Source organism: Diabrotica undecimpunctata, chromosome 2 (assembly GCF_040954645.1).
Source record: "Diabrotica undecimpunctata isolate CICGRU chromosome 2, icDiaUnde3, whole genome shotgun sequence".
Taxonomy (NCBI): domain Eukaryota; kingdom Metazoa; phylum Arthropoda; class Insecta; order Coleoptera; family Chrysomelidae; genus Diabrotica; species Diabrotica undecimpunctata.
This window is the reverse complement of record NC_092804.1, coordinates 1,803,583-1,817,148: the sequence shown is the minus strand read 5'-3', so window position 1 is coordinate 1,817,148 and position 13,566 is coordinate 1,803,583. Positions and strand designations below refer to the sequence as shown.

The following is a 13,566-nucleotide window of genomic DNA, read 5'->3' as shown; positions in this document are numbered from 1 at the left end:
CTGAATGAAACTGTCAAATGTAATATCGCAGAAACGAAATCTCCGAACCTCAACGTACCATCTTTTCTCATGTACCTCAAAATCAGTGTTGCTAATACTTCACTGCTAAGTTGAAAACCAACTTCTTGCAAAGCGTCCCGTAACCTTTCAGCTTTTAAAATTCCCGTTTTTTCCTTTGTGTGATTTTTAAATGCTGTCTGCCAGAACTTTAGACTGCACATAAGGTCTTTAAAATCGCTAAATTTTAGTCTACCTGTTCCAGACATCTATAAAGTTAAAAATAGATTAGTAATATGTTAGAAAAAGTAACAAAATATAATAAAATGTAACAGAAAGTAACGAAAACGAACAAATGGTAACAAAAAAATAACAAAATGTAGCAAAAAGTAACAAAAAGTAACAAAAAATTAACAAAAAGTAACAAAAAGTAACAAAAAGTAACAAAAAGTAACAAAATGTAACAAAAATTAACAAAAAACAACAAGAATTTAAAAAAGGTAAAAAATTTTGATACTCTCTATTTTCAGCTTGATTTAGTGTTCTAGTTATTTCAGTATTAATATATTTGAACTATTTAATTAAAGTTACTTATAGATATCCGTTGCAGACATCTAAAAAGTTAAAAATGGTAATAAGAAGTGACAAAAGGTAGCAAAATGTAACAAAAAAATAATAAAATATAACAAAAAGTAACAAAAAAATATCGAAACGTGACAAAAATTAGCAACAGGTAAGTACCATTGGTAGTTTTTATGTTCATAATGATTTACTCTTTCAATTTTTTTTATATACAGATATTTAAACAACTATTTTACTACACGTACGTTGTAGATGTCTTTTCCAGACATCTAACTAGTTAAGGGAAGAGAAGGCACATGTGGACAGAGGCACAAGTGGCCAGTTGATTTTTTTCCATCTAGATTATCAAAAATAGGAATCCAAATAGAAAAAACATTATTTCTGGGTTTTTAAAGACTGGTTGCTATCCCTTTAATAATAATATTTTTTTCCTCAGAAGATTTGGTAGGAGCTGAAGTCAGTGATGTATCGCAGCGAGATACCACAACTGATGATTGTCTAAATTACAGTACACTCTCTAATTCCGAAATGCCTTCTACATCATCATCGGCAAATTTTCAACCACAAGTCAACAATAATTGTCAACCTGTTTTAACTACCCAAAAACAAAGTTCCAAAACTAATTATTTTCGATGTAAAACTTACTCAGGAACAAATTCGTCCATACCCAAAGGCCGTGAGAATAAGTTTTAAGAAAGGAAAAAAGGAAAAAAAATTTAATCATTCTGACCGCTACACCAGAAAAAAAAATAGATTAGAAAATGAAATAAGAGAAAAGGAAGAAAAAAAAGGTTAGCAAAATAGAAAAGAAAAAATCCAAATCCCATATTCGCAAAGTTTTGATGAGAGGACATCAGAAAGCGAAATCGAGAATTATTGCGAAGAATCAGATGATCATCTTATGGAAGTTGAGTGAGACTGAAGATGGTAAAGATTTTGGATTGGATCTTACGAATATCCAGAAAGAGGATTTTGTTTTCATTAAATTTGCTACGAAAAAAAAACACTCAAATTCTTTGTTGGTCAGATCGAAAAGGAACTAGAAGAGCCAGAATTTTTAGTAAGTTTTTTAAAAATGCCGAGACAAAATTTTTTATTTCCAGATCAGAAGGATGAGAGTCATATTTCGGCAAACGATATTATGAGAAAATTGCCGGCTCCTGAAAAAAAAATGGGACAGCTAGATCCAGCTCCTTTTTTAGGTTTTCCGGTAATTTTCATGGTTATAATATGGGATAATTCAATGTATTATGTTAAATAAATATTAAAAATTGCTCTTATAAAAAAAGGTTGTTATTTTATTTCCATCAAAACCTGTGTTCATATGTGCCACGTAGAAAATATCTTGTCCACATGTGCCTCCTTTAGAGGCACATATGGACTAATTACATCTACTTGGAATTTAATGCACGTGTCCTAAATAATTTAATTCCTGCCAAATTTAAATGTACGCAAAGACTCACAAATATGTGAATCTTACATTGAAAAAGCCGATACTTTACAATGAATCTCATTTTGCGATATAAATTTTTTTTTTGAAATTTGTCCACATGTGCCCCCTCTCCCCTACTATTAAAATATAATGGAGAGTAAAAAAATTCGAAATGTAACAAAAAATGTGTTCTAGTTCTTTTAGTATGAAGATAATTTAAAATAATATTACATTTACAAATAAAACCCAATGAGACTAGTGAAATGTGACAAAAAATAATAAAAATTATCTTTGCGCTTTTACCACAAAAATATTTTATTTAACTTACTTCAAAAGCCAAAATAATCTGCCTACATACTTCAATAGAAGCACAACTCTTGATGTAGTCATTAGGCAAACAGGCGTCCAACAATTCCTGCAGCTCAAACGCATTAACTGTTCTGTGCTCGTCTGCAAGTTGTAGGAAAACGGCTTCGTATTGACTAAAACTTTTGCCGTCTAACAGAGGAGGGGCAGACACGACCGCTGATTTGAGAAGTTGGGGCACAGTGTCTAACAGTTTTAACTTTAGAGGTTTGCAGGAGTAGACTCGAAGAGTAAATCCAGATTCTTGACTAGGTTCAAATGTTGTTGGGATGATTAGGTATCCGCCTTGTTCCAATTGGCACCTAAAATACAGAGAATTTTAATCTAGACAATACTGAGTAGTTTTTTAGTGGTAAACTAATAAAAAAAAAAGTTAAATATTTCTTGTTCATGAAGAATTTTGTAGTTTAGAAGCATGAAATTCTTCAGACATGGGGATCCTCTAAAATAAAACAATTTTACTAATAAATAAGCATTTCATTAAGAAAATAATAAAAACTGTTACCTGTGACTGACTTGTCTGCTGTTAGTATACTGCGAATTAAACAAAGACTTATTCTTCTTAAAAAATCCTTTCCCAATTGTTTCGTTAGTGTTTTTAGAAAGTAAATAAGACGTGAATCCTATAACTTTGGGTTCCATGATGCTGTGTTGATTCAGTGACACAATAACCTCTTCCATCTCACTCAGCAAGAGGTGAAGTTGAGGATTAATATGAAAGGTATCAGGGTTATTGCGGCAACCTAAAAAAAAAAAATTTAATATTTTGTTATTTTTTTTAAGTTAAAATACGAACTTTGAGTAAATTTGTCATTTATGCGATCAAAAATAACTAAAAACCAAAAATAAAACATACTATCCATCCTACCTCCAGCTGAAACTCCTTTTTGCCAGTTCCCTTGGAACAGCCTCATCTGCCACGTATTTTTACTATGCAAACTGGGCTCGTCTCTGCTGGTATCGTTGTCCAAATGTACTACTTCTAAGTGAGAGAAAGTTTTAATGAATTGAGAAAATGGCATCCAGAATTCTCCCTCTTGGAGTTTGCTTTCTATCCTGTCGAGTTCTTGGGGTGAGATATCTGACCTAAACGATAAAAGATCTGTATTGTATGAAGGCTTCATTTAACTTAGCTGTAGCACACAATAAAATATTCTTTTAGAAGAGTTATATTTACCATTCAGGAGAATCTATAAACACAGGTGATGTATACTCAGGCGACTGACCTAAAGGATTTTTCACCTTTAGCAGCTGAATTCCCTCTCCGTTAAAGGTCTCCGTTCTCTCTATAGAATATATCCTATAATTTATTCCTATTTGTACTCCATTTTGTAACTTCTCAGAAGCCTGAGACCTGACCTGATTTGCCGCTTGAATTGTACATGTCACGATGGAGGTCATGTCCAGCAGTTTGTATAGCAACCTCGCGCACGAATTGGTGTCTTGTCGAAGAGGAATGTTTTCGGTTATTCCCCCTGTAAGGTCTGCTAGACCGTCCAATAGGGATCCGTATTTAAGAGCTTCATAGGAGCCATGTAATCTGAAAAAATCAATAATAATATTATGAAATATATATATATATATATATATATATATATATATATATATATATATATATATATACATCGACATCAATATAATTCAAGTGTATGCCAACAGAAGGAATAGAAGAAAAGGTAGAAGAACTATACCAAAGCATTAATCAACTCGTGAAAAGGTTGAACAAGCCAAATCTAATAATTGTCATGGGTGACTTCAACGCCAAAGTTGGGGCCAGCAAAACATCATCAGAAGTTGGACAGGGAAACCGGAACAATCGGGGAGATAGAGTGGATATTTTTGCGGAAACAAATCAATTAGTATCTAATAATGAACACCTGGTTTAAGCTACATCCAAGGAAACTGTGCACCTGGAAATCTCCACAGGATTCTGTGGGAAGGATTGTAAGAAATCAGATTGATTACATGCTAGTAAATAAGAGTTATAGGAATAGCTGTACATCCGTCAAAACATACCTGGGGGCAGACATAAATTCTGATCATGTACCAGTTGTAGGTTATTTCAAAGTCAGAATAAACAAGGTTACAAGTTAGTCGATGAAGAAGTATGATGTTAGAAAACTGAAAGATTTCAAAGTTCGACTGAAGGTAAGTGAAAACATTAATACAAGGATGGTGAAATGCAGAAATTCATGAACTAAAGAGGAAAGTCTGATCATTACACAACAAACAGTGAGAGAAATAAAAGAACAACACCTGAAGAAAGATACAGAAAAATGGAAATCGTGGATGACCGATGAAATACTTGAATGGGAATAAGAGTCTTCCAGCAATTATAACAAAATACTGCTCATCGAGTAATTCAGCTTCAACTGCTAAGACTCTTCACGCTACTCCCCACTCAAACATCGCTGGCACGAAAGTACCATATCCGTATGGAAGGGCGGTAGTGCAGGTAACAGTAAATTGAAGTGTATACTAGTAAAGCAATGTAGAAGCTCAGGAGATTAAGAGCCCGGGAGTTCCGATGAAGACTCCAAAGAGGGAATCGAAAACAAGGTGAAGCAACATTTTATGCGTTCCACTATATTGAGTAAGTTTATTAGATATTCAATTGTCTATATATTACTAATATTAATATACTTAATTATAACATATATAACACACTCACTTTGCATAAGCTTTTTCTAACAGCCCTGGCCAAAAATTGTCGGTTTGTGACTGCAAAAAAGCGAGTTTTCCGTGAACGGTTGGCAATCTGTCATCGACTAGAACTTCAGTCCATTCTCCGCACCACCAGAGGCGAAATCTGAACACCCCGCAGTATTGTTCGCCAAAAAACGATTGATCGGCAGGTACTACTCGGTAAAATAAGCCTTTGTTGAGGTAGAGGATGCCCAGGCACGATACCAGCCACCTATCTCCTAAAAGGGAAGTACTAAGTGAGATTTGTAATAAAGCAAATTGCAAAATTCAGTTTTACTGGCAGCAGTTATAAATAGTGATATTGACTCTTTTTAAATGAATATCAAATTTTTCAATATCTTCTTTGTCAAAGTTTTGTGCAGGTGTAAACAACTTGTAATACATTCACGTTTATAGTTGTTGTTTGTAGTTGAATCAATAGTATATTGTCTGACAATAAGACTATGTATTTTATAGCTTTTTCCGTTTGAACCGCAACAAAAAAAGCACCGATAAAAAAATACTAGAAGGTAATATGTAAAGTAATAATAAAAATATATTTACCCATTTTTCCTGGACTAATATCGAAAGAAGCTGGAGCATCTTGAATAAAGTTTGGTCTGTTACACAATTCCTGAAAAAAAAAATGCATATTATACTAATATGTATTAAATTTATTTATATATTAAGAGATCGAGACCAAGATGAGCGCGTTAATTACTTAAGAGCAATAATGTCACGTGCTTTTGAAGTTATACTTCTATACGCGCGCTCCACGTTGGAAATTTGTATGGGAGTGAATCTGTGAAACCATTACATATGTAAGATAATGAGTAAGAGAGAGACAGAAGATATATTTTCTCTCTCTTCCTCTCTCGAATATAAAAATGTTCCTTTTGTATATATAATTTAATATTATACATATTATATAAAGATATATATACATATAATATTATACATATAATAAAATATTTATTAATATTATTATTTATGTCATATGTTTTGTATTATTTATTAAATGTTCATAATTATATTATTCTTTTGTATTTCAAAATAATAATCTCAATAAATCACTGTATGATCCAGAACTGTCAATTTTGAAATACATTTGTGTTATGTCCTCGGTAGTGTAGTAGTCAGTATCCCCGCCCGTCAGGGGCGGGAGACGGGGGTTCGATTCCCAGTCGGGGGGACTTTTTTATTAATGTTATTACATTATTGTCATTTTTAAATACTTATGGATATTGCATTTTAATTTGTATTGTATTATTATATATGGAATTATGTTGCACTGTATTGTAGTGTATTTTTTTATGTATATTATTGTCATTTTTAAATACTTATGAATATTGCAGTTTAATTTGTAATATTGTATTATTATATTAATAACAAAATAAACAATGAATTTTACTGCAGAGTACGTGTAAAAAAAATTTGCATTCAACTCTTTTCATACATATATGAAAATAAAAATATACATTTTCATCAAAATATTGATTCAATCCTTCATTGTTAGTAAGTTGTTATTAATTCTGTTTCTCTTTCTGCTATGTCTTACCTATAAAATTACATATGTAATGATTGTGCAGATTGACTCCCAAATAAATTTGTAACGGCGAATGCGTGTATAGAAGTGTAACTTCCACCGGCAGTCCCACTGGACTGCCACACCCGTTTTTTATTTTTTCTATATTCATGTAATAAAGTTTATAGTAGAGTTTGTAGTTTGACCAGATACTTATATTAATTCCTGCCTTCCTAGAAATATTATATATAATTACTAAGGCTTTTTAGTTCTATAGCACAACATTATGTATATTCCTTTCGGCCTTTCGCATTCATCCACTCGTTAGTTCTAAACATGTTTCTGTTTTAGATCCTTGTTCACCTTATCGATCTATCTTTTTGTAGGACTTTCTCCTCTTCTATTACTTGCTAACTTTGTTTGCCTCAATTTCTTTGATAATCATTTGTTACGATCCTAACATATTTCTTTATCGAAAAAACATAATACGGTTATGCAATATATATTTACTTTATCAGAAAATATTTAGTTTTTTTACATGTTTTGAATGTAAATTTTTATTATCTTATAAATCAGACACTCTCATATATTTTCAGAAATCTTATTTGCAAAATATCTGAGGCACCAACCCGATGCGTTATTAAAATCAGATGAGGCCTTCGCTTATGGTCATACAAAACAATTTGAATCGAACATTTCTATACATCTGCATTCTGTTTGGTTCTATTCTTACTCAAAGGGTTGTTTAATAGCTGGTCACTTGAATTTACAAGACAAGAAATCTATAAAAAGAAAGTAGCCATAGCTACTTGGGATATTGCAGGTTTCTCATATAAATCAATTAACTTAGTGTTAGTTCTTCTTCTATGAAAGTTGTTATATTCTAACTAAGTTGTTCTAACTCTTTCGAGTTTTATTTAATTTCCAACTTTTTTCCATCACTAATGAGACTTTTTATTTCTATTCATTGTTTGTTGTATTCTCTTTACTCTCTCCTTATTCGTTTTGTGCTTCACCATTTCGTCATTTTTCCATTAATTTCCACATCATTCTAATGTCTCTTTCTGTATCTTGGCATATTACGAGTAATATCTGCATCATTCTAATTATGAGTTTTTTCTATATCTTCTTCTACAAACTATCAAACAGAATTTGACAAGCTGAATTCTTTCTTTACTAAAAATGAGAAAAAAGACATAGAACTGCAGTGGGAAGAGATCAGATCTAATATATGTTACGCTCCACCAAAAAGGCTAAAAGAAAATTCTCTTTCATACAAATAACACTACAGTATTCGAATACGTAACAAGGCTTGATCAATTAAATCTCTTCTTTGGTACACAAAAAAAAATATTGGCAGATATATCTAGAAATAATTACCATTACAATTAAGGTACATATCCCATTGTTTCACCAACTGATGTATATCCCGCTTGAAGAATTCTTCTAGTTGTTTAGCAAGAAATCTTTTACAACAGTTTGTACCTCTTTGTACGACTGAAAACGATTACCTTTTAACGCCTTTTTCAGTGGCCCAAAGATGTAAAAATCACAAAGCAATAAATCAGGACTATAGGGTGAATACTGTAATTTAAGTTCTCTATTTCTTTCATTGTATATTTTCATTCATCACTTTGGCAACATGAGCATTGTCGTGCATAAGACTGACACCACGTGAGAGCTTCCCTTGTAATACTACCACGGCCTTTCATGTAGAAGGTTGAACTTTAAACTTTTTTGGTGTCGGAAAATTTGCGTGTTTTCATTGCATCGATGACAGCTTATTGGATGGTTTCAAATAATGACACAAAGATTTGTCGCAGCAATTATTGATGAAAGAAAGTCATTATCGTTTTGCATGTATTTCGTGAGATAACAATTTTTTTTTGTCCTCTGACAATAGAGATACCCATTGCGTGCACCTTTTGCTGTTTTACACAACCTAGTTTGTATACGATCCTATAAACAGATCTTATACCCACACCAATATTTTTTGAAATTACATTTACTCTAACTTGCATATACCTTTTATATATATATAAGAAGTTTTTTATAAATGGAAGGCACTGTCCTTTAATTTCTAAATCGTACAGTAATCTGATGATACGGTGGCGCCAAGCTGTATCAAAGGCTCTTTCAATGTTGAAGAATATTTCAATACATTTTTGATTAAGGGAAAAGGCTTCATGTACACTGCTTTCTAGGTCTATAATATTGTATAGAGTTGATCTATTTTGTCGAAAACCACTTTGTTCTGGAGTAATAATATTTCGATCTTCAAGTGTCCAGAGGAGACGACGGTTGACCATTTTTTCTAACAGTTTGCATGCAGTACATGTTAGCGCAATTGGTCTATAAGACTCAGGATCTGTTTTGGGACATTTTGGTTTTAATATTGGTATTATAATAGAATCTCTCCATGCTTTTGGAAATTTCCGTTCTGTCCAAATAATATTAAATATGTTATATGAAGATGATTGTGTGCATTCTCAGGTAAATGCTTAACCATTGGGATATTATCTGGACCCTCACTAGTCTCTTTAAATGTGTTTAATGAAGTTGAATGCAATGTTTGAAATTCGACAGTTTTCTTTCGTCAAGCCTTTCACAGATGCCACATTCCTGTCTGTTGATGAAATACCTAACGCACTTAGTTGCAGCGCATCATTTATCTGATCTCTTGACAGTATTTCTTGACAGGTGTATGGATACAACTTCCTCAACAATTTTTGCAACCGTATCTTTGTTAATAGGATTTTACATCCAGCTGTTGTTATTAGTAAAGATTTTTTAGGATGTTCTTCTTTTTCTTCTTCTTATTCTTCCTGTTTATAAGCAATTACGCTTGTTCATCGGCGGATTAATACCTCTATGAAAGGTTGTCACTCCATCTTTTGCGGGATCGTCTTCTACTTCTTCTGCCGATTGGTGACTTATCTCTTGCTATTTTGACGACACGGATCTCCTCCACTCTGCTTATTTGACAAAATTAACTGTCAAAATTTAATTCGCGAAAATTGCCAGACAACAAACTTTTATACCAGTCGAAAATATTGCCGGTCATATTTTCTCTCTTATGATATTATATGCGATAAAATGTTATATCCGTTGGTTGCATCTTAGGTCTTAGGTTTTAAACCATGCAGAACTTTTAATAAAGAATAAATTTTTTCGTAAAACTAACAACAAAAAATTTCTCATATGTTGCGAACTTAAGTAGACACACTGTATAAATAATAAAATTATTTTATCTAATGTAATTAGTTGAATGATTGACGTTTCAAGCCAAAAATAAAAAAAAGTCAATTAGTGCGAGTATTATTTCTTTTTATTTTAGTTTTTTATATTTTGTAATAATAATTAAAATTTTGCGCCTACTGTGTCATATTTACGATGTTATTCAATAAAACGTATTCGTAGTGCACTTGTATCAACCTTTTATGTAGGTTTTAATGAATGTGGATTAAAATATTTTAATATTCAGCAGGTAATATTCTATATAATGACAGCAGGTTATTATTCACCTTGAAAATTAGACTTGCATATAGCGATTGCGTTTTATATCTCATAACTATGTGTGTTGTTAATGTTGTTTATAAATCTCTTGAATTAATGTTGTATCATTATCCTTTGCGTAAAAGTTTGTATCTTCCTGAAGAGAACCACATAGAAAGTAATTTTTAAAAGGCTAGTAGTTCTTTAGGTATAACGGAGACAATCCCAGTGTAGCATTTTTCATCGCCTACACTAAATTGTTATATTTGAAGTGTAACCAAGATTTTTTTTTAGAAATTTTTGTGTAGCTTTAAATATACGCAATTAATAAGCTCTCCATTAGAGCACTAAAATTATGCTGACCCGACCAGTCAGTAATCTGACACTTTTGGCCAAGAAATGCATAAGCGCCCAATACTCCACAACGAGGAAGCACTAAAATAACTGATAAGTATGTCCAGTTACTCTACCAATATGAAAGCTGGAAAGTGACAATACCTTTATAGACAAACTGACCAAGAATAAGTTCATATAGTTTATATAGTTCTTAAAAAGTGTGATAGCTTTAATTTACACAAAAAAATCAAAGAAATTACAGTTTCTAGAAAAAGCACAAGAACGAATATCCTTAAAAATGATAAAGGAGATTTTATTACTAATATGAAGGAAAGATTGTGTCACTGGACCAATTACACCGAAAAGCTATTTAATGATTAAAGAGAAGAACTATCATTAGGAACCAAAGAGGATACCGGACCACCAATATTAAGGGAAGAAGTCATCTATGCCATCAAAAACACAAAAGAGGGCAAAGCTACCAAACTAGATGATGTGCCCATCGAATTGTTAAAACTCTTTGATGAAGATGCTATTGATGTAATGGTTGAACCCAAAAACTCAAGTGCAATCAGATCACAGAACAATATCTTTAATGAGTCACACACTTTCTGCAAATAATACACAGCAAAATTGTTAAAATTCTTGAATATGAAAGTGACACACAATTTGGCTTTAGAAATGGTATGGACACAAGAGTTGCTTTGTTCGGCTTGAATGTGCTGGCCCAGAGATGCATGAATATGAATCGGGACATGTACTTATGTTTTGTAAATTTTGGAAAGGCATTTGATAAGGTTCTACATAAAAGCTTGTAGAAATAATAAAAAGCAAAAATATCGACAGTCGTGATATGAAAATTATATCTAATCTATATTGGAATTAAACTGCCAAGGTAAGAGTTGACAACCAGAATACCTGAGATATCAAAATACAAAGAGGAGTCCGCCAGGGTTGCGTGATGTCACCACTAGTCTTCAATGTCTACAGTGAAGCGGTATTTAAAAAAGCGCTCTCAGCTTCAATAAAAGGTATATCTATCAATGGAGAAGTTTTGAATAACTTGAAGCTAAATGAAGCTAAAATAATATTGACTATCAAAAGAAGAAAACTTGAGTACTTAGGCTATGTTATGAGAGGGCAAAGATACTCATTATTGCAGCTTATTATACAAGATAAAATTCGAGGAAAGCAAAATGTGGGAAGACTAAAAATATCGTGGCTTAAGTACTTAAGGAAATGGTTTGAATGCAAAAAAAAGAACTAGTTAGAGCGGCAGTCAACAGAATCCGCATAGCCATGATAATTTCCGACGTTCGGTAGAAGGTGAAACTTAAAGAAGAAGAAGTTTGGCCTTAAAACCATTAGAAATGCAGATCTGATACACCTGACCGAACAGAAGGGGATATATAATGAAATACAGCCCAGAAGTGGGGCTGGATCGGCACACTTCGTTAAAATAGCTCATATATTGCAAACACTATTCAAGAGTGGAACTCGCAAGGAAAAAGAAACATAATAGGTCCAGTACACACTTGGAGAAGATCAATTATGGACGAGATAAGAGGTCAAGAAAAGTTTTGGATTAAGGTACAGGCCTTACTAAGTTAGTTTTTATACAAAGTTTGCAAAGAACAGAAGTGTTTAAAAAACTGTGTAAATGAACAAAGTAAATTTCTAACACAAAGGACCAACACAATCCCAAGAATACTGATAGTGTGATTAATAATCGTTAATAAGTTTTATGTTTAATTTAAGGCAAAATGATTTGGCCACGTTATTTTAAATTAAAGCTATCAAGATCAGGTACTTCCCTTCCTTAATTTTTTTTTGTATAACGATGTAAACTGACGCTGTTGCTGAGGTTCTTTTAAAATACGCTGAAGCTCAACTATTCAAAGGGTTTTTACGATCTTTCATAACAGTTTACGGAAAATTGATTCGCCAACATAGTTCTCAACATACGGAATTTATCTTAAATTCAAATTTGTGAAATAAAGAAACAAGTAGAAAATCCCGAGCAACTGATACTTGTCATGTGAATTTTCTGGAATAATCACAGAAAAACTGAAAGCGGGAATATTAGATTGTCCTCAATAATACAGCTTGTTAAAGATCCCTACAGCATCAGTGCTACCACAGCAAAAGGAAGTTGAATTTAATGCTTGGAGTTCATTGGTTAAAGTACCACAACTTCAAACAACAAATTGGTTTCATGGAAATATAAGGCAGAACATTACTTGGAATAAGTAGAAAATATGCTTTTCAGTTTTAATACCTTCATTTGTGATATGAAGATTAAAGTTCACTAATCATAGTCATTTAGATCGATTTTCTGAAAACTGACTGACAAACTGAAATATAACAGTACAACTCGTCAGCAGGGAATATGTAATTGTTATAATGACGGTCTACTATTTTATTGTTGATGCCTTGGAAGTCGTTTAATGTTAGATTTGTTGTGTTTTATTATATATTTCCTCTTGTTTTTTTAATGTATGTACATATTTTATAAGTTAAAAAGTCTGTTGGGCTGTGTTATACTTTGAAACAACAGGTATTATTTAAGTTACCTTTGGTCTTTTCCATGTGAACTGGAATGGTGGAGTTTGGTGATAGAATACTGAAGATTGTGAAGCAGGAAAATCAGGATCTTCCCATAGTTCCCCACGTTTCAAACAAGCCCTTCGTATTCGGTCGTATTCACTCATCCCCTGCAAAAAATAAAAAAGTATTAAAACTCTAAATAGACACGAAAATCGATCTAAATAAAATTATCGTATTAACACAACACCGGACTGATTTTTTATCAACAACAATTAAAATCAGAGCCGTACTTGGATATAATTATAATTATAATAAATTGTTTAGGTAGAATTAAATGATGAATATTAATTTATCGTCAATGGCAATCATTTCTCAAAACAATTCAACTCCGCCGTTGCATCTCAACAAATCAGTCCAAAATTTCCACTAAAAGAACACGCCATTATCTTCAGTTCAGTTAATGGCCAAAAATTGCAAGATTATCTATTGCAACTAGAACCAGTCGTTAAACCAAAAAAATTATTAATTCGTTAAGAATCTCTGATAACCGAGTATGTATTTATCTTTCCAGTAAAGCTGTAGTTGATAACTTTCTCAATAA

The 13,566-nt window shown here is 32.3% G+C and overlaps 1 protein-coding gene across 2 annotated transcripts in view; it reads right to left on the bottom strand.

Moving 5' to 3' along the window:
* The window catches only part of CalpC (calpain C), an 81,234-nt gene that overhangs the window by 1,415 nt on the left and 66,253 nt on the right, over window positions 1-13,566 (bottom strand). The window contains exons 2-9 of one of the 2 annotated variants that reach the window (XM_072521182.1): window positions 12,992-13,132; window positions 5,627-5,696; window positions 5,049-5,301; window positions 3,555-3,917; window positions 3,234-3,463; window positions 2,883-3,120; window positions 2,340-2,679; window positions 2-266 (exon numbers count right to left, since the gene is read on the bottom strand). In XM_072521182.1, coding sequence (XP_072377283.1) covers window positions 2-266; window positions 2,340-2,679; window positions 2,883-3,120; window positions 3,234-3,463; window positions 3,555-3,917; window positions 5,049-5,301; window positions 5,627-5,696; window positions 12,992-13,129 — 1,897 coding nt within the window. In that variant the 5' untranslated portion in view covers window positions 13,130-13,132. The remainder of the gene's footprint in view (window position 1; window positions 267-2,339; window positions 2,680-2,882; window positions 3,121-3,233; window positions 3,464-3,554; window positions 3,918-5,048; window positions 5,302-5,626; window positions 5,697-12,991; window positions 13,133-13,566) is intronic. The other variant, XM_072521183.1, reaches the window with a different exon arrangement.